We start from the raw sequence: 27460 nt of genomic DNA on the forward strand, positions 1-27460 counted from the left end.
AAGGATTAGTTTTGTGGAGGAAAAGAATTTTTAAAAACACTTATTAAAATATATTTAGATATTTTACATTTATTGATCAGCCTTAACTACAGATAGCCTCAAATCAACTTGACTAAGAACTTGCAACAAAAGATCATATTGATTCTCTTTGGCCTGTGTACAAGTAGTCACATTGTCCCATCTTCATTTTCCAAAATAAATCATGATGAGATTAGTAAACACAACATGAATTTCCATGCCTCAAGAGAAAATAGTGTTCAAACTGTGAATATCTCATTAGTAGCTGGGTTTGGTTTGGTTTGATTTTTGAAGAAATTTCAAAATAGTCACAAAAATCTTGCTCTAATTCCATTCTCATCAGCTGCTTTTGAAGAACTGACTTCCAGCTTTAAGCTATGTGAATCTTCCTTGAAGTATGGTTGGAATAGAAGCAACTTTAACTTCCATGGTTTTTCATCAGTTTTTCTCCAGCCTCTTGTTTAAATAGGTTTCCTCATTACAGCTTTCCTGAAAGAAAATCAGGCTTAATTTTCCCTTTGAATCTGTACTCAAGCCGATCTCTTGTAAGACATTGGTATTTTAATAAGATTTAGGGTTTACTGTTTAGTATCTGGTTCTTTCTCAGAACATAAAAATAGAAATTACTACAAAGAAAAAGATTTTTATTAGTTTTTGCTAATAGGAATCACATTAATGACACCTACTCTTTATGAAAGTCATATGCCAGAAATATGGACCACTGGAAAAGGTAGGCTACTTCCTTTCTCATTATTATTACTTTTGAAGATGAACTCTCTCCAGACCTGAAAGTACTGTTTCATGTTTGCCAATTGAAATTAATTTTTTTGCCAGCTTTGATGTGGCTTTAAGTGGAGTACCAGACAAGGTATTTGTGCGTGGATAGGGTTTGAAAATTGCATTCCATTTGTTTTTCCAGCTACCAGCTTTGAATCATGGGATTTGAAGTCTTAGCTCCAAAGGGGACATTTTGAGGTTAATTAGACTAACCCTCTTAATTTAACATGTGAGGAAATGTCACTTTGTGGAACATCACAAAATGAACACATGTCCTTAAAGAAGAATTGTCGACATGTATAAAGAATGTTGACTTGCCTGTCCCAGTCCCCAAGGTACTGTGCTTTTAGCTACCTAATTAGAATTTCCACAATCTCTTAAGAAATATAAGTGTGTAGTAGTTCTAAACAACTAGGGCATTTCTCATCCTGGTTAAGTGGGATTCTACAAAGGACTTTGCATATCAGAACAAAGAAACTGTTGTCTTGATGTCATTAAATGATAGCTGAGAATATCGGAAAAAAGGCAGAGAACTACTGTGTTAGGTTCTTGCTGTCCTATAGACTTCAAAGTGATACTGTACAAATGACCCAAAGATCCTCATACCCATGCTTTTTTCCAGTTCTGCATCATTTGGTCGTGCTCATTAACCATAGTCTTCCAATTACTGAGCTCTCTAGTCCAGCTTTCTTGCTGAGTGACCTCTGAAAAATACAAACAGTTCCACAAGATGAAAAGAAATCTATGATCCAAGGTATGGCTGTGTAATATATTGGTTAAGCTGCCAGCCTCAACTTAGGAAAGGATGTTTTCATAAACATCAAAGGGTAGAGATAGGTGGTTAGGTGTTGAAATAAATTCTGAGGTATCTAAGGTTGATGTTCTGAAAGTCCTCTGCTGTTACCAGTACAAAGTCTTCTGCTGCTATCAGTACAAAGTCTTCTGCTGTTACCAGTACACTTTCTTCCTTCCTGTCAGTGTGTCTTCACATCTTTTTTTTTACAACTTTTACTTTTGTGCAAAGTGGTGGTTAATTTATTGTTTCTAAGCATGAAAAAAATATTTCAAGAAATATTGGATGATTGTTGGGATGGCCTTGCTGGTGCTGAGATTTCTTTTTACTTGAACTGTCTTTATTTATTTATTTATTTATTTAAAATACTCCCCTAAAAATCTATCTTAAAATCTTAACTACATCATTTCTTTGTATTAATGCTCATGGGGATTCAGCACATAACATTTTAAGAACATTAAACACTTTAGTTATAGAAAACAGAATAAGTAAACTAATAGACAAATGAAGGCCCTGAGACAAATGTTTATGGTTTATGTTTGTAGCCATCAAAATGTCTCTCCATCCTGGCATGTGGTAGTATAGATGCTTTCTAAAATCCAGTAGTAGTGAACCAAATTGGGGATTCAGGACTGTTAATGTGTATGTAATGTCCTTTTTTAAATATTAACTAGTATGTTTCCTTAACAAATAATTTTCCATAGAAATCTTCATAGGGAGAGAACTCCAAGTAAAAAAGCAAAAAAATTGAACACCACAATTAACATCAAAGTTTTATTTATTTCCTTTTCTTTCATTATATTCCTCCTCTCTCTACCTTCCCTCATAAAAAATCATAATGTGGGTAATAAAAAAGGATCCTAACATCTCTGGGGCAGCCCTTTCATTTTATAAATGTGAGATGATATCTAGAGACATTAAATAACTTGTCCAAGGTGAAGAACTTCTAAATCAATTGTGCCACACTTCCTCCCCAGAAAGGTCCAGAAGAGTGGTTGCTATTCTGTAAAAGCAGTCTTGATTTGGAGGTAGCAATTGAGTAGGAAGCCCAAGGCAAGCAAAAAGGCTCTGGCTATGTGTAGCAATAGTCTTTGTGTGTGTGTGTGTGTGGGGGGGGGGGGGGGGGGAAGGACTGTGTATGGGAAGAATGCGATAGACCATGATCCAACCTGAAAAGTATAGGCTGGAAATGGAATAGAGATCATCTTGTCCATTCCTTCATTTTAATAAAATTAAAAAAAAATAATTCTAGAGAGGAAATTTACCAAAGTCATGAAATGAATTATTACAAAAGCTAGGAATTGAACCCACATGTCTCAATTCTCATTCCAGTTCTACTCTAATATGTCACTTTTGCCTAGGGAGACTCTGTATTAAGTAATTATATTTATAAGCTATGATAAAGCCTGGTGAAAAAAGAGCTTATTGCTACACACTAAAATGAAGCTTTTGGTTTATCCATGAGTATGTAAATTATTTAGGTTACCATGGTTATCCCAGAGTTAGTGAAAATTTCTTCTCAATGATTCTAGTCAACTTCCAAAAGCCTCTGCTCTTTTTCCCTAAAATGAGGCACCTTCTTTTAAGAAACAAATGAAGTGGCCTTTTTTCCATTGTTTTTGATTGTTTACCTTAGCCATCTGGCTGAAGTAACAAATAGGATGTGTAAAGAATTCATTTTTAACAAAATGAATTGGCTATCTTTTAACAGAAAGATTAGGACTTTATAGAAAACCAATGTTAGTATACCCTGATTGTTTTCAGCTTTACATATGAGAAGACAACCCACTTACCTTGTCTGTCCACGGTGATCCATGCTTTGGAGGCCTTATTTCCTGTCTTAGAGAAAAAAGAACAACAATACTCCGAACTTTCTCTTAGTGTGTCTTTGACCCAACTAAATAAGTATACTTTGCCATCAGGCAGTATGTGAGTCTGAACAGAGACACACACATCTATTTTTTGTCCATTCTTCTCCCAAATAACATGCACATCACTGGGACCTAGGAAGAATACACAGATCCCTTTATTAATAAAGAAATCAAAAATGTTGGCTAACAAGGAAATTTAATAAGTATGATCTTGTGACTAAATTCTGAAAGGAAAGAGATGTCTTGAATACACTATTTTCCAACTAGTGGGTACCAACTTCTACTTTTTAAATTTAAATTTAAAAATAAAGGTTTTTGTTATCCAACAGCTTTATTTTCAACATCACAATTTCATTCCCCCCCATTTTTTTGACAAGGTTTATTATATTAGTATAGAAGAGGAATATTATTTATATAATTGTTTTTAGTCAATTATTTGTCAGTCTGTTCAGTTTGTCAGGTGTTCTCATGGAAGAGTTTGAGAGATGTGGGCAATTTCATCAACATGGAATTGGTTGAATGACTGAATCAAAAAAAAAGAATAGATGTCAACTTGGAAAGGAGTTCTGCATTGAAGTATCCTGCTGTTTAATATTTTTATCAGTGATTTAGATTAAGTTTAAAGGGCAACTTCATCAAATTTGTAGGTGATAATTTTGTAGTTACCAAATTAGGTGTTGAGTCAGAATTCAAAAAGATCTTAACAAGATTCACTGGTTTGACTTGAGTAAAACTGAAGTTAATAGACATAAATCTAAGTAATTACTCTATATAGTTTATTGTGGAAGCTAAAAATCTTTGCTTCCTGAATACATATAACTGACTGGTATGTAATTGGGAGTTAGTACCATGTCAGTCTTTTCCTCTTTTCACTCTTGCTTTCTTAAGCCACTGTTTTACCTGCGGCCTGAGGGATCATTATTAAGAAATAAAATACAGTATTTATTTTAGAATACTTAAAGAAGAAACTTTAAAAATTAATAATAGTGTAAGGAAATATGAGCAGGTGTCACAAAGGGGTAACTAAACACAAGGAGAAAAATATCAAGGGAAAGGCATTTGTCTATAATAGGCCTTTGAATCAGTTTATCAAAATTAGGTTAGCTTAACCCCAGGAAAGGATTTGGAAGGGAAGTGAAGGTCGCAGGCTGGAAAATGTCATTAACAGACTGAGTATTCATCAGTCAATGACAGTGAAATGGAGCTGAGCACAGCTGGAGGATGGCTTACTGGGGTCATTCTTACTGTCTTGACACAAGAAGCTGTCATTTTCCTTAGGCATGGGAAGTTCTGTGCTGATTGCCAAAGTTCCTTAGTTGTGTAATGGCCTCAGACGAGTTCTGAATAAGCCCCTCTATATTTTGGATAAAGACAGCAAGCATAAGGAACACATTCTGTGCTTTTATCTTATCATTGATGAATCACAAAAATTCATGTGATGAGGTGCCAGTGGAAATTATTAGTATCAATGAATCTACCATTTTAGTGCTTCATGTCTCATACAGCAAAAAGAGAAGCAATCTATTCAAGACGTAGCCAAAACTTGTTTTTTCCTCTTTGCATGCTTTTTGACTTGATGTAAAAAATTTGCTGGGCATTATTTTAATTTTAATTTTCACATTTCTCCTTTTTTAAAAAACTGAGATCAGGACTTGGACATAATGTTTCTCAGAGGACTCATACCAGAAACAATAACCTTCAGTGTGAATTTTATAGGGAGCATGAGGAACAACTGGTTTGCTATCATTGCAACAGCAGGTATTCAAGAATTTTCATGGTTAGACTATTTGCTTTCAGAGAAACATTAATTTCAGACCAGAATAAAACTATCACAGGTGAGTTTTGTTGTTTTCCAGTAGAATTGTAAAATTGTGGAAATTCTGTTCTTATAAAGAGCTGAGCCAAGATAAATGGGTAGGTAATTACCACACACACACACATAATTCTATTCTTACTGAGGATAAATGTAGGAAAATTTAAAGATAGGTAAGAATTAGAAAACATTATGACATAAAAAGTGAAGTTTCAAAGAATTATGGAATCTTAGAAGGGCTCTCTCTAGGTTCTAGACTAATCCATGCTTGAATAGAAGTCTTCTCTGTATCCTTCATATATGGCTGTCTAGATTAAAGCTTCCTAGTAATTAGAAACTCACTACCATCCCAAAGTAGTTCATTCTGCTTGAGTTATTTGAATTAAGAGGAATTTACCCCCCCCCCCTCCGCCCCCCAAGTTATCTGCTCCTGCACCTTTGATCTACTGCTCCTAATTCTCTCCTTTGGGGCCAATAAAAACAAATCTAGAACCCTTTTCGATTATTTGATGATCATATTTCTTCCCTGTGTCTGTCCCCAGTACCTCCAATATATGTGTATAGCATGGTTATATAACCTTGGATAACCTCCAAATGCTTAGGTGAAATCAAATAAGTTAAGTATATTATGCAGAATTTTCTTGGTTACACTATTAAAAAGGGTTATCTTGGCAAAACCTATTTTTGATGGCACCATCACTTCTCTTTCTAGGTGCTCACAAACATTCCTTTAATAATTTGTTCTAAATTTTGGCAGAAATTGGAAGTCAAATCCATTGGCCTAAAGTGTGAGGAACCGTCTATCCCTCTTCATTGGGCATTGGATTGCCTGACAACATAGATCCAGGCTATGAAATGAGCACACCCTTCTAGGACTAAATAACATTTTCCCCATAAACAATGTAATTACCTTAAAAAAAAGATTTAGATGAAGAATTATTCATTTTGAAACCAATTTAGTTATTTTAGAGCAGTAGCTTTTGTGACCATTGAAAGTAGATTCTAATAAAAGTTTTCAATCAAGTCTATAAAATTTTTTTAGTGTTTTGATAATTTCATAACTAAATCTGGATTAATAAAAGTAATATCCTGAGGTGGCCACATATATTTAATTTTTGCACTATTTATAATCATGTGAAGTGTCAGCCCAGTAAAAATAAGCCAAAGTAAATACCAAGAATATTTGGATACTTTTACTTTGAGATTTTCTTATACTAATTGAGATTTATCTTTATTAAAATATAATTGCCTTCTTTTATTTTATGTATTTAAAAATATTCTGAAAATTTAAAATGCAAAAAAAAATTATGTTCTTGACATAAAAAAGGTTAAGTATTCTTGGTATAATAAGTTACGACACATGTTTTTAAGGAACCTCAAGAGTTAATAGGGCCAGTAACTATCTAATCCAACCTGTACCTGACTAAGAATCCCCTCTATTATATCCTCATCAAGTTTTCATCCATTCTTTTAATGATCTTCGGTGAAGTAGACGTCATGAGGCAAGCCATTCACTTTTTGGACAGCTAATTAAGAAAAATTTCCACTAAAATGTTTTCTGTACAACTTATATTACTGTTGCTAGTCTTGCTTCTTGATTCCAAGCATAGTAAGTCTAATTCTTCTCCCATGTAATAGACTTTGAAATATTTGAATACTGTTACTCTCTTCTACATCCCACTCCTAGACATTAAACAAATCATAATTTTTCTCTTTTTAAATTTCATATGGGGTTTTTGCCCCATATGAAATATGGTTTTTGTTTGGGGTGCATTTTTAACAAAACAGCAACAAATTGCTGTGTTTTTCTATATCTTATGAACTTTTTATCATCTGTGTATTTTTTTTTAAATCATGCTTTAATGCTTTGTAAAAAATCACTGTCAGGCAGCTAGTCGGTATAGTAACTACTATCAACTACTATTATAAGCAAGTAGTAACCAACTACTGCCAACTTCAACTACCCTGAAGTCAGGAGGACCCGAGTTCAAATCTGGCCTCAGATACTTTAACACTTCCTGGCTGTGTGATTCTGGGCAAATGACTTAACTCCAATTGCCTCAGCCAAAAAAAAACCTCATTGTCACTATTTACCGACTCCCCTTCCACAGAATCCTTCTCTTGTAACAAAATCAGTTGAACAAAGTAAATCCACATAGTATCCATGTCTGACAATTTATGTCTTGTAAATTTGAGGACCAGTGGTCCTCAAAATATGATCCAGGGACCCTTGGCAGGTTCTGAAATCCTTGGGGAGGGCAGTCTTTGAGGCCAAAACTATTTTCATGATAATACTAAGACATTTAATAATAATAATAAGGCATTTTGAACGTATAACAAAATAGTTTAATTTCTACTATAGTAAAACACATAATATGCAGAAAGAAATTTTCTTTGGAGAAGGATTCTCAAAATTTTTTAAAAATATAAAATTGATACTGAGACCCAAAAAGTTTGAAAACCTCTGTTCTAGGCTATCATCTCTCTGCCAAGTGGTAGGAAGTATGCTCTGTCATGAATCTTCTGAAATCATGATTAGTTAATACACTGATCAGAGTATGAAATTTTTTCTAGTTCTTTCCCCATTTTGGATCTGCTGGTTGTACTCTGGTTTGTTAATGAACACAATACAGTAATCACACAGACTAAGATTTAAATTGAATAATCAAATCACATAAAATATTTATTTAAAATATGTATCAAGTCCCAGACATTGTGGAGACAATGCTTACTCTCCAGGAATTTTCCATTCAAATAGAGGAAAATACTTAAAAGGAAGCTGAAAAGGGGACAGGGTGGGAAAAAGAGTTAAAATATAAAAGTCAAAGGAATTGGTCAGATTAAAACTGAATATGGTTGACCTCTGTACTTCTTAAATGCAGATCCTAGGCAGGAATTTAGAGCCATGATAGTGGAGGCCTGTCCAACTTGAGAAAGGTTTGCCAGAGTGGTGGTGGAAAAGTTCTAAGAATCTCAGGAGTGGTTAGGACTGTCACATATCTGAAAATTATGCTTATTAGCTGTTTTGGTTACCGTGTAACTATTTAGTTTATGGTCCACTAAAATCTTTAAGACTTATCATAGGAAGTGTTGTCTAATTAGCCTTATCTCCTTATATCCTATAATTGTGTATTTGATTTATTAGTATTTTACATTAATTTCTATTAAATTTTATATAGTAGATAAATTTGCCTCCTCATTTCATTCTGAAAGATTCTTTGGATGCAGATTCTATCATCAAACTGGCTAGCTCAAGACTTTTATGGATTTGAGAAGCATTCCAAGTCCTCCTCTAGCAGCTTTACTAGCAACTGTTGTGACCAAGGGAAGTCATTTCATCTCTAAAACTTGGGTCTTTATTTCAGATGATAGGATTTTTAGTTTACCTTCCAAGTAGACTACTTAATCATTCATTGAAGAAAGCTGATATTTGTTCTCAGGTACTCAGTGACAAAACAAAAGGTATTCTGTTGAAGTGAGCTACTATTATCCCTTCAATTTCCATTTTAAAATAAACTTAAAAGTCAGTATGCTACAAAATCCTGGGGGTGGGAAAGTGTTTGTGTGTTTATTCTACTAAATATGTTTTCCATGCTCCTTATACTCCATATACCAAAACCAATTTGAAAATTGTAAAAGTTCTCATAGATGAGACTGACAATTATCCAAGAAATCCTTAAATTTTAATGGGAAGAGAAAAGGGGAAATGAATACATTTTCTTCCTAGTTTCTTCTTGACCTCGATTTTCCTGTCAGGGCTATCACAAGGTTGGCTGTTATTGAGTGTGTTCATGAAACTCCTACCATTCCATTATCTTCCCCACATACATACCATTTGCCCCCTCCAAATCCTTGACTTCATTATGGAAGTAGGAATTTTATTATTAAAGATAGAATTTCAATGGAATAATTAAAGCCATATGGATGAAAGTGTTTTCGAGTCTGCTATTGGCATAGAATCTTATCAAAATTGAGGAGAAACTTAGTATCTCTTGTTGACCTGCTAGCTTCAGCTTTTGTAGAACAGATTCTGCTTTTATTGGTATGTAGTTCTATCCTTGTTGAACATTTGAGTGTTATGCACAGTAAGCATATTCAGAGGTTTCTATCCCAGCAAGAATTATATAAACTCAGCTTAAACAAGTTACCTCTTGAACCTGGAATAAAAACTTGTGTCATGTTTTACCATTTTGCCTCCTTTACAGATGAATCCCCTAGTTTCTGATGTGATGATTTGGTATTGATTATGATCAAGTTATAACTTATTCTTGTTTTCCTAACCATGAAAAAGTATTTACATGTAAAATGTTTGCTGTTCCATTTGTGAAAACCTTTAGATGGTTTTAACTTAGCAATATGATTATGATTGTGAGACTTCAATACTTCTTGCTTTTTTTGTAGTCCTAGCTCTTAGCACAGTGCCTGGCACATAATAGACACTTATTAGTGCTTATTGACTGATTTTTGGAATCAGGAACTCCTGGCATAATAGCTTGTTCCACTAATGCAAATTGGCATTTTTTTTCCCGGTAATTTGAATTTTATATAATTTCCTATGACTGAAAAGGCTGTGATTTGTTCATAGTTACACAGCTCATATATGTCAGAGGTGAGATTTGAACACAGAGCTTACTAAATCCAGAACCAGTAGCCTTCTTATATATTGTCTTGTAAAACAAAAAGGAAAAAAAAACAGTCATATGAGCACTGTTCAGATAACTCCTTTATAGTAGTTCCTTGAGGAGGCTGAAAACATTGCCACTATTGATCCCATCTTTGGAATTCATTTTCCATAATCGTTTTAGAAGTCAGTTTATAAATGATGTATTACGTACTACTTGATTATACACCTTTTCTAATACCACCCCCCTTCTCCCTTCTCTAATGTATGTTAAACTGATCATCTATCTTTTTCACAAGACTTTTCCTCAAAAGACTCCTAGTGCTAAAAGCATCTGATAGGTTGAGCTCTCTTGAAAAATGACACAAAGCTCCCCGCTTCTGGATACCTGAGATAAATGCCACCTGATGCAGGCTAGAGAAGTACATAACTAATCTTTTGAAATTAAAGTGTTGCAATTAATGCTATTTTCCATCCATTAAGATAGGAGCATACCCTGGCAAGCCAGTTGCCCAATTCAGTAGATGGTGCTTATAGTTTCACATGATCATTTCATGAAAAAGAATCATGTGAATAAAGTACTTTGTCATATAGAGATACTCCCTTCTACCTGGCACTGAGGAATCTTAGGTAGGGCATCTTCTAACTTGTCAGTACTTATCCCTAGGTTGTTAAATAGAAATGAACTTGTTTTTCTGACCTCTCTCTTACATGTCAAGCCTAAAAGAGGATCAGAAATTGGGAACAAATTAAGGCCCTAGCCAACCTTCTAAAAGAAGAGATCTTTTGATTGGCAAAGGCTTTTGGAAAGAAACCTTGAGAAAAGGCTACTTGGACTTTTGACTAATCAGTTTCCATATAGGGACTATCATGGAAAATAAGTCTCATTGCTCTTTCCATATGTATCCACCCATTTGTGCTTCCCTGTGACTCCAAAGTACTTTGATGAGTCTGTAATTTTATTAATATGGATGTCCTTCCACAAGTCTGTATTGCAATCCATGTGTCTTTTTTCATGTGTGATTCTTGACCTTGTCTTTAAAACATTCAATGGAGAAAAATGAATGCCATAATGGCAGTTGACTTATTACCAACCATATTCTCCCAAAAGAATGATGTATGCACAGTAAAGTGTTGATCACTGAAAAAATCTATGCATGTCCTCAGACTTCCAGGCCTGGAAAGCAAAATATTGATAAAGGGTTTCAATGGCATTTTCTTAGTTATCTTATGTGAATAGTCCAGTCACCTCAGGGACAACAAAGAAATGTATATTTCTTTCACCAGATTCACCATAGAAATGTAAATTCACCTGAGAAGGAGGAGCACACATACTTAGAATGTCTCATATTTATAATAAACCTTATTTTTCACAAATGACTTTGGGAACCAGGGATGGGAACAGACAGGAAAAGATGAGAGGATAAAAAAATGTTTTGAAACGACATTGAATAGTTTTCATGGGGTTAGGAGGCGAGGGAAAGAAATAGATATTATCTCAGTTTTTCTCTGGGTTTAAATGAAGCTGAAATGAAACAAGGTTCAGTTATAAGTTGGATAAAGTTAAATCTAGGCAAAAGGTAGACAAACCTTTAGCCAATAGGACCTGCTGTAGAATCATCATCAAAGACAGAATTGCTTACTTCTTCAATCATCACACAAAGTACAAAACAAATCCATAGATAGAGCTTTAAAAGCAGTAAAATGAAAAGTGATTCTGCAGCATCTGAGGTGGGATGTTTCATTGTCATTGTGAAGTCTTTAGAAGTATTGTGATTCATTCCTGATTGTTCAATTAAGAAGAAAAAGTATTAAAGAGTCAGCAAAAAAAGTTTTTCTCTAGTAAACATCAGTCTCTACAATAACTAGAAGCCATACAGTGCTAAAGGAAAACAAAACTGAGGGTTACTCCCAAGTCTCATATTAGTTAAAATACAGGTTTGATTTATTTAAGATCAATAGATCTAGAGAAGGCTATCTACAATGACTTATTTTGTAAGCAAGGAAACAATACTTGGTAGGTTAAATAGTCTGTTGCAGTTAGTATAACTAGTAAGAAGCAGAGGTGAGATTTAAACCCAGGTCCTCTAACTGTAGAATCGGTGCTCTTCCCACTATATTACACTTACTTTTTGAAATTTAAACAATCCTAAGACAAAAGTGTTTCCCTTATGTGTAACTAAATCTCAAATTCCATAGAATGATAACCACGTATCAGTAAAGAAAATATGATCTGACTACAGCCTTGCCAAAAAAAAAAATTTCAACTAATGTAAGTTGTATACAGTTTAGTCATCCCACTTTAGATGGTTCCAAGCAGGAAAGAGCAAATAGTCTAAAGACAACAATGACCAGACAACTCTTGCAATGGTAAGTCCTTTCAAGCAGAATCTTGCATTATGGTCTTGAATATAGTGGTCCTCCATAAAAGTTTATTGGATGAAATAGCGAATAAGTGAAAGAACAAATTTTAAGTTCCACAAAATCTAAACTTTCCTAATAGTGAAAGAACCACATTTTGTTTCTTACAAGACCCACAGTCTGAATTTTATATCCTTTACCAGAGAACAAGAAAAGATGGCAGAGATGTCACAAGTAGAAGTAGAAGGGTATTCACAATTAACAAATTAGGAAAGACCCAGTTTGATACAAAGTCAACAAAGGACTCCCATCTCACTGGTAGCATACTGTAGATCTGCCATATCCTTCTAGAAAGAAAGCACATATTCTCAATATCTACAGTGGCACTTGTGGATAGACAACTAAAATTATCCTATTGCTTCTAGTTAAAATGGCATTGTGAAAGATTCCACATTAATTCCAGCAAAATCTAAAAAGGGATCAGATAGGACAATTAAGATCAAAGTGAAGCAGTTAGAAACTCCATCTAGTTCTGAACTGTTCAAGAAAATACTTAAGAGCCTTCCAGAGTTGTGAGTAATGATATAACATGTAAGCCTGTACCCAACCCAATTTTGCAGGTGCTTTGGTGAAGGACCAGGGAGATAGAAGCCAGAAGCAGCTTTGGTAATAGGCTTGAATCCAATGGGACGTTAGTCCCAGACCATCAGAACATCATGGTCACTTCGTAGGAAAACAGGAGGAAACAAGTCCAGCCAACTCATTGGGGTTGTACCTGCCAAGCTAAGAATCAGACCTAACTGAAAATGAATAACCAAAAATGTAATCCCAGGCAATTACATTATTAAAAATGAATTTGTATTGATATTTTAAAAACCTTTTTCCCCACGTATCTGACATCTGCCAGAGGGACCTTTGGGAGAAGCTCCTGAGACATGATCTTGATAAGGAGGCAATTCATTGCCAGTCTTTTGGATACTGTTAAAATGTATCATGACATCCAGCACCAGGACAGTAAGAGCATTGCAGCCCCTTTGAACCCTAAAAGAAGGGCCATCATGAGCTCTTAGGAGTTGTTCCCTATACAAGCTCTTTTGAGAATCTCTAGGTCAGTTGTTGGAGATTGGAGTTGTCTAAACCATTTCATATATTTAGTACAAAATGTCAAGATCTCTAGGGCCACAGAGGCAGGACAAAATGATATTTCCTTTCTACTGATGGAGCTGAAGACCCCCCAGTACCTTGCTACATTGAACCCTCTTAATCATGGCCCAGGAAGAGGATGGATGGCTCCCAGTGACTTAAGGAAAGTGAGCATTGTCACTCCAGGTAGCCCTGGCCTGGGTGAGTGGTATGGGATTATCAGCCTTACCAATGCTTTTCTTCTCTTTTTCTCTGGCTGAGGCTACTTAGAAGTTGTTTCCTTTCATCTGGAAAGAGGTCCAGTACACTTTCATTATTCTTCTCCAGAGCTACTGAACTCTCCCTCATCACTGCCACAGCTTGTCCAGCAGAAATCTGAGGGAGGCTCCACTTCCTGAAGACACCATTGATCACCACTACGTTTACGACATGATGTTGACTGGGCTGCGTGAGGCCATGGTGGGGAGGCACCCTAGGTTGGATGATGGCCTATAAGGGGGATTAACCATAAGGAAATCCAGAGTCTAGTCCACCCAATTAAGATTTGGAAGATACAGTGAAGGAAGAGAAGAACCTAGATGATTCTGAACACAGTTCAGAATAAATTACTGATGCTTATCCACTTTTTAAAAAAGAGACCCAGATACTATGAGTTTTGGCAAAACAAAACAATGTTTTGTTGCCTGTATCAGATACCTTGCCAGTTCTCATTTAATGGAAAGCTTCAGAGTCTGCCTCCTTTTTGAGTGGCAACCAGAATAATGTACAAGACCTACATCTATAAAGACCAAGCTCAGTGGAGCTTTTGCTAGCATCAAGGGACACCCAGGCTAATTGGTTACTGGTCTTTTAGAACCATAAGCTCCTGAACCAGCCATTCACAATGCCATTTCTGAAAAGCAGCAGTAATTGCCTATATTGGATCCTGGCTGGCTAAATAAATGTTGGTCATAAGGTCTGGAGCTTTCGTCCAGAGTTGCTGGTTTGTTAGGAATTAATTTGGTGATATAAGATGGCCTCTGAAACAAGATGGGTCAGATAGGAGAAGCTATTATTAAATGGAAATGCTTGCTTGGTATTTTCAAATGTTAGGCTCCTTCACAAATAGATTCTAACTCCTTTAGAAAGATGGAGGCATCTGGTCCTAGCCTTAAAATCCTATTTCCTTCACTAGCTCAGATGGCTCCATATATGAATTCCTGGTTCCTGTGGAATGTTTTTCTGCTTCACTGTCCACTACAGGAATGGCATGTGTCTCAGGACTTGAGGCAGTTAATCTGATAATGAAAGATACATTGAGAGGGATCCTGGCAAATATTCTCAGTAAATTGAGCTGTGGACCATATGACTATTGTGTAAAAAAGTTTTGAGAGATGGAGTCAGATTAAATTTTAACACTGATTCCTTGTCATGGGTCTCAGTGGTCTAAGGCCTGAAGAAAATAGGAACTAGACAAATCAGAACCAATGCAAATTTTATTTTTTATGATATATGAATATGTAATATTTTAAACAATACTTTTATGACTATACTATTTTTCTGTGCTTCCTAATTTTCTTCTTTTCTGTTCATTTTAAAAACTCTTACAAAAATGGCCCTCTTTGTGTGTGTGTGTATGTGTGATTATGACTCACTCTCCTCCACTATTCAATTACACTGAGGGAAAGGGAGGGAAATAAGCACAGTCAAGCAAAATAAACCTTCACAGGAGCTAGTGATAGTTGTTGAATCTTTCAAAGTTTTTATTCTTTAAAATGTTATTGTATACATAGTTCTGGTTCTGTTTACTCTGAGCCAGTTCATCCTATCCAGGATTCTCTGAAACTCCTTTTTTCAACATTAGATATATGGAAATATATATAGTCTAATCAATAAACATTTCTTAAGAATCTCTACTGTGCCTGGCGCTATTGAACGCTTTTTTGTTGTTGCTGCTGTTATTCAGCTGTTCTTTGACTTTCTACTTGTTTCTTTCCCCCAGGTTCCCTTTTAATACCATTTTCAGGATCAGAAAGCTTGTTTTTCTTGTCATTATCTTTTTTCCATAGTATCTTTAATCCCCCCAGCTCCTTATGCCTACATAGAAATGATAAGATAGAGGGAAGGAGAAATCGAAGATTCTGATCTTAGATTACTAGGAGTAATAGGTAATTATAAAGATGAAAGGGATTGGAAGGGGGAGAAGATAAATTCAGTTTTGGACACGATGAAATGAAGATGTCTGTAGGATATTCAGCCTGAATTGTCTAACAAAGGCAATATTGGAGACTGGAGGAGACTAGAGAGAAGCTGGTGCTAGAGAAGTAAATCTTTTACCCATCTGCATAGACATTGTAACTAAAACCATAGGAGCTGATGAAATCACTCAGTGAAATAGGAAAAAAAGAGGACCTAAGACAGAATATCTTGAGGGACCACTACACATCCTTCACTCTTGTCACACGTCCAGCCTGTCTTCTCTTGTCATACAATTCTTTCATATCACTTTATTCCTATTTTTGAGGGTTCCTCAATCACTACATAATGCAGCCTGCTCACATTCAACCATAGATCTATTATGTAATACTCATTTAAAAAAATTCTTTGGGGACTACTATATTGTATATTTCCTGCTATAAAGCAATGTCAATATAATGTTGGTATTTAATGGGGAAAAAAATAGATCTTTTGTTTCATAGAAAGTAGGGAGTCATTGAAGGAGCTTTGCAGGTTCCTGGAAAAAAAAAAAAGCTGATCCACTCTTCTCCTTTTGTTCAATTCTGGACTCACTGGTGTCCACACATATTATAAATACCACTCTTTGGTTGACAGGTTAGACTGTTTAAAGCATATCAAAAATCTGGGAGACAGCCTATTTTCAGATCATGGCTCCATGATCACTTCTATTTTATTTCATAGGTATGAGAACTGGCTGGTCCCCTTAGATCCCCTTTCTCCAGGGTATAATTCCCATCTCCACTTTGGTTTATGCTACAAACAAGAGTTTTTGATCCTGTATCCCCATAGAGTTCCTTCAATCCTTTATAGAGTTCTTCACTGACTCTTAGATAGGAAACACCATTGTTAAGAGTTCGGAACTCATGCCCTGAATTCATGGGATAGAGTCCTTTTTAATAAAGACTCAATAAAATTTTCCCCAGAGTTTCTTTATAAGGAGCTAGTCTCCTAGGATGAGATGGTAACATGGTCACATGGACCATGAAATATTAACCCCATTGGTAGGCATTATATCCCATATCAATATTCTTGAGTACTTGGGACTTCTTAAACTTTGGAAAGATAACTTAGTAATTCTGACAAGAAAATTTCCAACTCCATCCCCAGTACTGCAAGTTCAGACATAATGTAATTAATGACATGGTAATACCACAAGGCATTTACTGTTCAGAGGGATTTACTATCAGAAAGGGCATCCAAAGATAATATAAACTTTTCTATTGGGCCTAAGTCATAAAACAAATGGAAACAAAATTTTCTTAGCTCTGTTTTGAAACTAGCTCAAGGCCAGAAAATAATGTGGAACAGTCAATTTGTAACATTTGTAACAATTCCACATTACTGAATAGATATAAGAACCAGACCATGGCCTCACATTTAGGAAAGTTCCCCTTTCAAAGAGGAGAAAAAATAAGGGAATAAATCAAGATAATCTTAATCTTGTCATTATTTTCCTGTCCGCAACTCTAATCTCACCAGTAATACTCACTAGGAAGTGATTTGACATATTGGTGGTGCTGGGTAGTACACTATATAGGGGACATTGGGCATTTTCCCCTCTCATGATGGACTGCTGATATGTCAGCAGAAATTTCCCTGGATCAAAATGATCACAAAAGTAAGTTTATAGATCCAAGACTGTATTTCACACTGTAAATTACCATTGCTCTCTCCTTAAGGTAGTAAGTATAGTTGTTATTGTGATAACCTTAATAAAACAAATGATCGCTATTTTATAATTGTAACACAATACATGATAATATTGTATTATCAGGAACATCTTTAGAATGTATCTCACCCCACTCCTCTTCCCTTAAAATGTCAGCAGCTCCTTGAGGGAAGGAATTGTTTTATTCATTGTATTTATGTCTCCAGAATTTAGCACAGTGCCTAGCACATAGAAGGCACTCAATAAATGCATGTTAATTGGTTATATTTGCTGGGTCCAAAGATACTGGCATTACTTTGAATTTGTATCATATACAACAGTAATTCATAATACATTTTAGAGCAAAAATCAATTACATTATTTTAAAATTATATGAATAAAATAATAAACTGAGATTTTATAAAGAAACAAATCTCAAAGAAAAGGCACAGTTTAAGATTAGCAACATGGCCCAATATTTCTAAGGTTATAAAGACTGAATTTTTTTTTTTTACCCTTTCAATATTTATACAGAGAAGGTTATCAATCAGCCCAAGTACTTTGCCCTTCTGACATAATCTTAATCCCTAGTCTTTAAAATGGAATTTATGAATCCAAGGTTGAAGGAAACTGACATTTTAAAAGCAGTGTTATAAAGAGCTTTGCTATCTAATGGGGTCTTTTCCCTGAAAATTTCTAGGCAAACTCCTACACCTCATGGCTTCAAGTAAAGATTTTGGTTTTTAATATACAATTATCAATATCTTACAGGAATTTTAAAAACACACACAAGTATACAAAATGTATAAAGGTAGTCAGCTAGTTCTTTATTTACCAGCTTTCTCAACATTAAGTAGTAACAGATGAAACAGTAAGAGAATTTAAAATTTGCAAATTAGCCTACAATTTATATTGTAGCACATGGAAAATACAGGACAGCAACAAGGTGATACAGGAGAAAAAGTGCTGATCCTGGAATGAGGAAGACTCATCTTCCTAAGTTTAAATTCGGTCTCAGACACTACTGTGTGATCTTGGCAAGTCATTTAACTCTGTCTGCCTCAGTTCTTCAACTGGAAAATGAGCTGAAGAAAAACATCATAAACCACGCTAATATCTCTGCCAAGAAAACCCCAAAAGAAGTCAAAGAGTCAAACACTACTTAAACAACAAAATAAGGAAAATTATTTTTTTAAAGCCAAGTATCCTCTAATTGTCAAGTTATTAACCAGAGATTCCCTAATCCCCTTCCCTTATCTCAGGCATGTGCTTATTTCAGCATCACAATGAACTAATACAAAAGTAACTATTTGCAAGGCAATACTTGGAACCTTTGAAAGAATGTTTTGATCATATGAATGATGTATTATATAATAAAAATAATGATGAATAATGCTTTAGACTTCAAAAGTATCAAGTTCATTTCTACTTTCTTAAATCCTTTGACCTGGAGAAGGTAATATGCAATTACCTTTACTGTACAAATTTCTAGAACAGAAAGTAATGTATAAGCATTCTTTGTACAAATAAATCAAGCATCCCATATAAAACCAAATGATTAAAAAAAAGAATTTAATTTAAAATCACCGTCAGTGACTGAAATGTTATATTGCTTTATTTTCCTAATATGCCTTGTCAGAACAAGCATATTTTTTGGTTGACCAAAGTTTTATATGCATAAATTCTTGTTAAGAAGGGCATGTACGTTATATGTCAGTGCACAGAACAGTCTTTCTTGAAAATGGCTAAATAAACATTGAAGATATTTCCATCCAGTGTTCAATGTGGATTGCTACATAAGCAAAAAGTCAAAATGTAGTTCATCACGTGACAAAAGTAGATTCCAGAAATGTCTACTAAATTAATGGGAACCTTATAGTTTTACTGTGTTATTCTCATATTTAGATAGATAGAAATTTAAATATATTTCAGTTATATGCAGATAAGCATTTCTCCTATTATAGAGCAATTTGTAAACTTCCAAATAAGGCAATAAACATAACCTGCTGCATGAAAATTAAGATTTGTTTTGAATACTTCTGAAAAGCCAGGTTTGTTACAGCTAAATAAAACGGACAATGGAGACAAGTCAGAGCAAGGCCGAGGTAAGGGAACTTTACCCTCTATAATTTGGAGAGCATTTAAAATGAAGTCACTTTTCACAAGCCTGAGCTAGCCCTGAATGGCCAATACTTTTCAGAAATAATAGGAAGCAATAAACTCCAGAGACTTCCCATTAGAAAATGTTTAGCTTTAAAGCCTTTTAAAACTTGTTCTATCCTACCTTTATAGACTTCTTTGATCCCATGTTCCTTGCACAAAACATTCCATTTTCTAACAGCATTTTTACTGGCTGATTTCCCTTATCTGCAGTTCTCTGTTTCTTCACTCTGCTTCCTGATTTCCTTCAGGTCCTAATTAGAATCCCACTTTTTTTCTTTCAATCAAATAAAATATCCTCTTATATCATCCTCCTTAAACTTTTGTTATTTCATTTTCTACAGTTTTTCCTAAAAATGACTTCTTTCCCTTGTTTTGTTAATTATTTCTCTCCGATTCCTTTTTAAGACTTTTCTTTTGACTCATGGCTCATACACTTAATTATTCCTTCTTTATTCTGTGAGTTCCTCATGTAGTTATTTTGATACTGCCCTGCTGTAGTGTGTGGTTGATGTGAGTTAAGTCACTGGGGATTAGCCTTCTCTGCTGCTAGTTCACTGAGCTATTAATCTCATCAGAGTTCTTACTGTATTAGACCATAGTGGCAGCCAAAATTACTTTATTTCTTATATGTATTTTTTTATTTTTAAGAAATTTGAAAGGTGCTGAAGGTTGTAGAATCTTCAGTTTTATCTTATATGTTTTTGGAATTACTCTAGTTAGTTGGGTTCCTTACAATGATTTCTTTGTTTTCGATATCTTTTTTTTTTTTTTTACATCAAGTAATTTCTGAATGTTTTCTTTCCCTTTCCCTCTACCTAGTGAGCTTTCCTTTTGCAATGAAAAAAAAGTTTAGTCCCATCAGCCAATATATCAATTTTATCTGAAAACATATGTAATGGACCTTGCCCATAGTCTTCCATCTTTCCAGTGAAAGGGGGGAAATACATTTCCTCATCTCTTTCTCCAAGTCCATTATAATTGATCAATTGGTCACTATAACTACCCAGCATTTAGTTTTATTTATTGTTCCTTTTTGATGACATTGTTGTAATGAATATGTACATTTTTCTTGGTTCTTGGTTCACTATCCAAGTTTGAAATTTTTCTTTGTAACCCCAGAAACCAACATGTCAAGTATACTGAAATTATAAAATAAATATACATGGTAATGTGAACTAATAATTTAAAAAAACTACTCAACAATGAATACAATAAAATATGTCCATTCTATAGCTTTTACTGCAGTCCTATAATCATGCACAGGTAACAACTGTCAATAGGATAGACGTTGTACAAAGGCAGTAAAAAAAGTTTGCAGGAGTTCTTGTTTCTCTGTATTAGAAGGCAACAGATTTTTTCTTCTATCTGACTTTTCTCTCTTCTCTGGAAGCATTTTGAACTTTTAAGTTCACTTGGGTGGACTTTGACCTTAACGAATGCAGACACCTGTCCGTGTCTTTCTCAGTTTTTTGGTAAAGGACCCATGCAGGCCTTGTACAGAGTAAATGTTTGTTTAAATTTAAGAAAAAAAAATTTTTGTTAAATTTGAACACCAGAAAAAGGTAATTTTGAAGAGCAGGTACATCTGACTATCCCAAACAAGGCATTAGTTTTTTTTCCTCCCAACCTGAAGCAAAGGTTTTTATTTCAATAATAGAAGAAAACTGTGCATTATGAGTGTGTATCTAATAGTTTCCCATTCAAGAATCTGTTATTTTCACAAAATTAGTATTAAAAATATACATACAACACAACTATAAACATATATGTATGTATACATATATACATCACTATCAAACATACAAAACTGTGCTTTGTTCATTCAGATGACAGGATATCCCAAAGGCTAGGATAAAAGGTGTGTCAGCGTCTTTTTCTTTTCTTTCATACACATGCCGTATTTTGGTGGGGTTTTTATTTGTTTTATCATGGGAACAGAGATGGTTATGCTGAAATAGGTTAGACAAGATTTTTGAGAAAGTTGGCCTGAATTTTTGTGTCTGCTCCAATGGTTCAATCCAACGTTCATGATTGTGTCGATATATTGCATTTCACAAAACGGGTTTCAGTTCCACAACTCAGGCCCAGGTTTGGTCATGCACTTCTTTCCGCACACTTCAGTCATCTGATACACCAGCTGCTGGAATTACTACTCCTGATTTCCCATCTCAACAAAATGCTACAGCTCTAGGCTGACTGAGCCCAAGCTCACTATAGAAAACCCCCCAAATCTAAATTAAGTCAGCACCACACATAGCTCTCACTGCTATACCCACTGATCTTCGTGAGAACTGGTTTCTGATTACAGTCGAGGAATCGTCTCTGGCACGTCACTAACAGTGAGTAGTAATCCTTTCCCTTTTATATGGACACAGTAGGCCATTCTCATTGCATGCCTGGGTGATTGAAGTATAATTCCCTTTCCAAAGTTATTAATGATCTCTTAGTTGTGAAATCCAATGGCCTTTTCTCATTCTCATCTCTTTAACCTTTCTTATCACTCTTTCTTTCTTGATATACTTTTCTCTCATCAGCTCCCGTGGATTTAAATCACTCATCTTTATGCTGATGATGCTTAAATCTACCTATCTTGCCTCAATTTTTCTACTGCCTCTAATTTCACATATCCAGCACCCTTTCAAACATCTCAAACTGTATTTCCAGTGGGCATCTTAAACTCAGTTAAGTCCAAAAACAGGACTCATCTTTCCCACTAAACTTCTCCCCATCTTCTTAATTTCCCTATTACTGTAGAAGGCAAAACCACCATTCCCAGTCCCTCAGGCTCACAAGCCCTCATCATCTCATGACATCATTGTAATAATTTGCTGCCTCAATTCTCTCCCAACTCCAACCTGTCCTCCATTCAACCACTATAGTGATTTCCCTAAAATGCAGGACTGTTATCCCCTTAGTAAGTAAACTCCAATGACTTCCTTTTGCTTCCAGAATCAAATACAAAATGCTCTATTTGGCATTCAAAACTCTTCATAATCTTTATTACCTTCTAATCTTTCACTTTATTTCCAGACATGTACTCTTCAACTGGTCATTGGCCTTCTTGTCTGCTCCACGACATACTCTATCCCTTGACTCTGAATATTTTCTCTGGCTGTCTCCTTATGGCTTTGATGCTCTCCTTCTAGCCTCCTGACTTCTTATAAGTTCCAGCTAAAATTCCACCTTCCAAAGGAAACTTTCTCTAACCCTTCATTTCCAGTATCTTTCCTGTGTTGATTTTTTAAAAAAATTTTTATGTAGTTCTAGCTTTGTTTATATTTATAATTGCTATAATTCCCTTTAGACTGTAAGCTTCATAAGGGCAAAGAGACTGTCTTTTTCCTCTTTTTGTATTTCTGGTGCTTTTCATAGTGTCTTCAAAATAGTATGTGTTTAATAACTGTATTTAAACTGAATTCAACTTTATGAACTATAAAAAGTTCACCTCCCCCTCCATTTTCCCTTATTAGGAAATTCTGACATTTCAACCAAACTGCTCTAAAATTACTAAAGATCTCTTAATTTCCAAATCTAAAAGCCTTTTTTTTTTTTTAAATTGTAGGCTCTGAAGCTGTTAAACAGACTCTCCTTGAGGCTCTTTGTAGATTTTTGTAAACATTGCTTTCCTCTGGTTCTCCTCTTACTAGTCTGACCAGTTCTGTCTTCTCTGTTGGCTATTTCATACAAGGCACACCCTGTAAGGACATGTCTCCTCCAAAGCTTTGTTCTGGGCTCTCTCCTTTTCTTTTTCCATTCTATGATGTCTGATAATTTCATCAGCTTCCATAGATTCAATTATCATCTCTATGCTAATGATTGGACCTCTAATAAGTCCCAAACTCTCTCTTCACCCCAAGACTCACTCCTCCAACTATTGGACCTCTAAAATTCAACATGTCCAAAATGGAATTTTTCTTTTTCCAAATTCTTCCCTTTTATTTATCAAAGGTACCACTATTCTTCAGTCATCAAAGTTTGGAACCTAGATATCATCCTTAAATTTCATTTTCTCACCCTCCCATGTGTAATCTGTTGCCAAGTCTGGTTGCTTTATAACAACTCTTCATATTTGTTCCCTTCTTTTGTAAACTGTCAACCACCCTGGTATAGACACTCATCACCTTGTGCCTAGACTGCTGAAATAGTTTTATAGTTGGTATCCCTGCCTCCAGTGTCTCTACTAATTTCCATCTTCCACTTAGCTATCAAAGTGATCTTCCTAAAGCATATCATCATTTGATGCAATAACCCCAGGGGCTCTCTGTTACCTCTAGGACTAAATGTAAGCCTCTATTTGGCTTTTAAAACCCTTTATAACCAAGCCCCATTCATATCTTTCCAGTTTTTTTATACCTTACTGTCCTGCATGTACTCTATGGTCCAGGAACCCTGGCCTTCTTACTGTTCTTGCACAAGACACTTCCTCTCCTGATTCTGGATATCTTCAATTGAATGTTTGTTTACCAAGCAGAATGTTCTCCTTCCTCTTCTCCATCTCTTGGTTTCCTTGGCCTTCAATTCTAAAGTAAAATCCTACTTTCTGCAAGAATCTTCTACTAGTCCTCTTTAATGCTAATGCTTCTCTCTGAGATTAACTTTAATTTATCCTCTAAATATTTTGTATATAGTTGTTTACATGTTGACTTTCCCATTATAAAGTAAATTCCTTGAGGGGAGGGGCTGTTTTGGTTTCTTAAAAAAATCTTCATTGTTTACCCTATGGTAATAATGCTTATTGACTTCCTATATTTTGGAGTGCACAATGGAATGGAGGCATAGACTAAGAAAAAATCAAATCATCAAGGCCAGCTAAAGGAGCAGTTGGCAGAGAATATGTCAAAGGCAAAGGTGAGAAAGAGCAAGAGGTAGGCACAGTATCCTACCTCCCTCCAGTCCCTACACATACTCTCTGCCTGTGCCCTGATTATAATTCTATTTAAAGTACTGACTAGAGTATTTCTACCTTCCCAATTGTCAGACCCCCACCCAGTATCTTGCTCCTGCTCCAGGCTTATTCAGAGGAAGATAGAGGAGGAAGGACTTACCCTGACCATAGGAACTAGAATTCCTAGTATTCTATGCTACCATCATTTCTATAAGGAAACTTTCTATAAGATCTGAATTAACTCACACTCCTATCTCAGATCATTATTTTCTTTTTTTTATTCAAGTTTTTTATTTTCAAAACATATGCAAAGATAATTTTTCACCACTGACCTATGAAAAACCTTGTGTTCCAATTCTCCTTCCCCTTCTCCCCATTCCTTCCTGTAGTTGGCAAGTAGTCCAATATATGTTAAACATGGTAAAATACATGTAAAACATGGTAAAATACATGTAAATCCAATATAGGCATACATATTTATGCAATTATCTTGCTGCATAAGAAAAATCAGATCAAAAAGAAAATAAAATTCAAGCAAACAACAAAAAATGGAAATGCTATGATGTGGACCACACTCAGTTCCCACAGTCCTCTCTCTGGTGTAGATGGCTCTCTTGATCACTGAACAATTGGAACTGGTCTAAATCATCTCATTGCTGAGAAGAGCCACGTACATCAGAATTGATCATCAGATCACTATTTTCTTCCTGTTACATCTATACATAGTATGGATATGTCTATGTTTAACTACAGATATTGAATACAATGGGTTAGAATGAGGGATTTAATAAGATATTGGGATTCAATGAAAAAATATAGTAGGATTACTTAGGCTAAGGATGTGACCCTGGCAAAATGACTTAACTTCTCAATGTTATAGGAGGCAGTCTAAAGCTATAATTTGCAGAGAAAATGTCAAACCTGAGAGTTTCCTTATATGGAAGTGTCCCTATTCATATACAGATCTTACTTAGTTATCCCTGTGGAGGGAAGGAAAGGGAATGTTTATTAATCATCTACTATGTGCCAGGTACTGTGCTAAGTACTTTATAAACATATCATTTGATCCTTACTACAACCCTGTGACAGGTGTTATTACGATTCACATTTTATCTTTGAGGAAAAAAGGCAGCGGATAAGTGCTAGTACACTAGCAAGCATCTGGGGGCACATCTGAACTCGGATCTTCCTGACGTCAGGCCTGGAGCTCTCTCCACTGTGCCACCTGCCTGCCTCTCTAGGCTTACTTCCAAACTACTCCCTGGATTGGCAGGTTCAGTAACCAGGGAACAATGACAACTTCTTTCCTCGGGGTTTTAAGGGAAACTCTGCAGGGTTTCTAATATTATCTGCCATGAGTCCCCTTATCCATGATGTCTTCTACCTCCATGCATTATCAATTAGGCTTAATTAGCCTATCTTCATTTACTATTGTGGTATAGTCAGTCAACAAATATTAAATGCTTTGTGTTCTGGAGGCACTGCGTTTCATGCAGGGGATAAAAACAAAGACTGAAATACAGTCCTTACTCTCAAAGAGCTCACATAATGAGGCCCCCAATAAGAAAACCACCACATTACCTACAGTGTAAACATCAAGAATCAGCAGTATGAGATGAGGGTGGGACAAAAGCTCCTGAGTGTTGAGTCTTGAAGGAAGCCAAAGAAACCAGCAGGTGGAAATGAAGATGGAGAATGTTCCAAGTATGGAGGTCAGTTAGTGAAAAGTACAGTCAAGCCATGGAGTGTCCCCATAACAGTCTGACCAAGAGATCATTAAGATGCTGATATAAGCCAAGGTTTCCAATACTGAGAATAAAGGGCCCACTAGAAATGAACTTTGGTTCATCAAACCACAAAGGGTTTCTTTTAGAAGGAGTGGAAAGGAACAGTGTTTGATGTACAAAATGTCTATAATGTTTGATACGTAAGTTATCATAGATGAGCAGACTATTCTCAATACTGATATCATTGCATTTTGAAAGAGCATAGAAATAGCCATAGAAGTGAAAGAGCATAGATGTTACTGGGACTGTCTCAGCCAGAAGAAAATTTAGAAAAGATAATTCTTAAAATAAGAACAGTTAATACAAAAACTACCTTCTCCCCCCAAACGACCTTGGGTACTCATGAGAATCAAATGCTGATAACAATGGTACTAAGACTCATATGTAGGATACAAATGTGGCAAAGGGATAGTTTACAATTGCAGATTACACTCAGTCCTTTTTGCCCTATCTGAAATCCTCATGAAGTTCCCCTTAGCTATAGCTCTCTTTTGGACTTTGAGGATCAAAACCTTTGTAAACCTCCTATGTGAGCTTCCTTTCAGATGCATTGTCTCCTCCTGGTACAATCTCTCCAATGACATGGTCAGTCAAGGGAGAAAATTGTAATAATCCCTCTGGTCTCATTCTCCCTTCACCCTCCCCTTGATGTGGTACAAGAGTCTGCCTCCTTAAGATGCTCTGAGTTTACCACCCCAAGATTAACTAGCTACATTATACAAACAGATCCAGTGGTGTGTCAGAGTCTTTCAGCCAAGCACCAAATAGAGTTTTCATATGTATAATTCAAGTACTTCATTCCTCCTCCCAAACTGATTAAGGATGCATTCATGGCTATTGCAGAAAAACCTTCTGTGTTTATGTTAATTGAGGCAGAGATAAAGTGACTTTATTATATATTTTCAATAGGCAGAAGTAGCTAGGTAATGGCGTGAATAGGGTGCCCTGTCTGAAATCTACTAGTAAAACATTAGTTCAAATTCAATCTCAAGCCACTTAATAGCCATGTGTCTCTGGATAAATCACCTAACCTCTGCTTGCATTGGTTTCCTCATCTATAAAGTGAGGATTATATTAGAGGCTAAATATCAAAATTATTGTGAAGATAAAATGGGATATCTGCAAAGTATTTTGCAAAAGTTAAAACAATGATATTAATGTTAGGTTCATTCTACTGGCTCTTGAAATGCCAGAAATCAGAGAAGAAAATGGCTAACTACTAAAAAAGAAAATAAAAATAAAACAAACCAAACAAAAAGAAGAAAAGTGACCATATAATTAAAAAAAACAAAACTATGGAGCATTCAAGTTCCAGCAGCAACATAGATGAAAAAATAAATCATCTAAGATATCCTGAGATGTC

The 27460-nt window shown here is 35.4% G+C and overlaps 1 protein-coding gene across 2 annotated transcripts in view; it reads right to left on the reverse strand.

Moving 5' to 3' along the window:
- Window positions 1–379: 379 nt before the first annotated feature.
- SEMA4D (semaphorin 4D) overlaps window positions 380–27460 on the reverse strand; it is a 180941-nt gene continuing 153860 nt past the window's right edge. For both annotated transcript variants that reach the window (XM_031939345.1, XM_031939337.1), the window contains 3 exons: window positions 3382–3591; window positions 1402–1499; window positions 380–507 (listed from right to left, as the gene is read on the reverse strand). In XM_031939345.1, coding sequence (XP_031795205.1) covers window positions 457–507; window positions 1402–1499; window positions 3382–3591 — 359 coding nt within the window. In that variant the 3' untranslated portion in view covers window positions 380–456. The remainder of the gene's footprint in view (window positions 508–1401; window positions 1500–3381; window positions 3592–27460) is intronic.

The sequence above is a fragment of the Sarcophilus harrisii genome, chromosome 1 (genome assembly GCF_902635505.1).
Source record: "Sarcophilus harrisii chromosome 1, mSarHar1.11, whole genome shotgun sequence".
Taxonomy (NCBI): domain Eukaryota; kingdom Metazoa; phylum Chordata; class Mammalia; order Dasyuromorphia; family Dasyuridae; genus Sarcophilus; species Sarcophilus harrisii.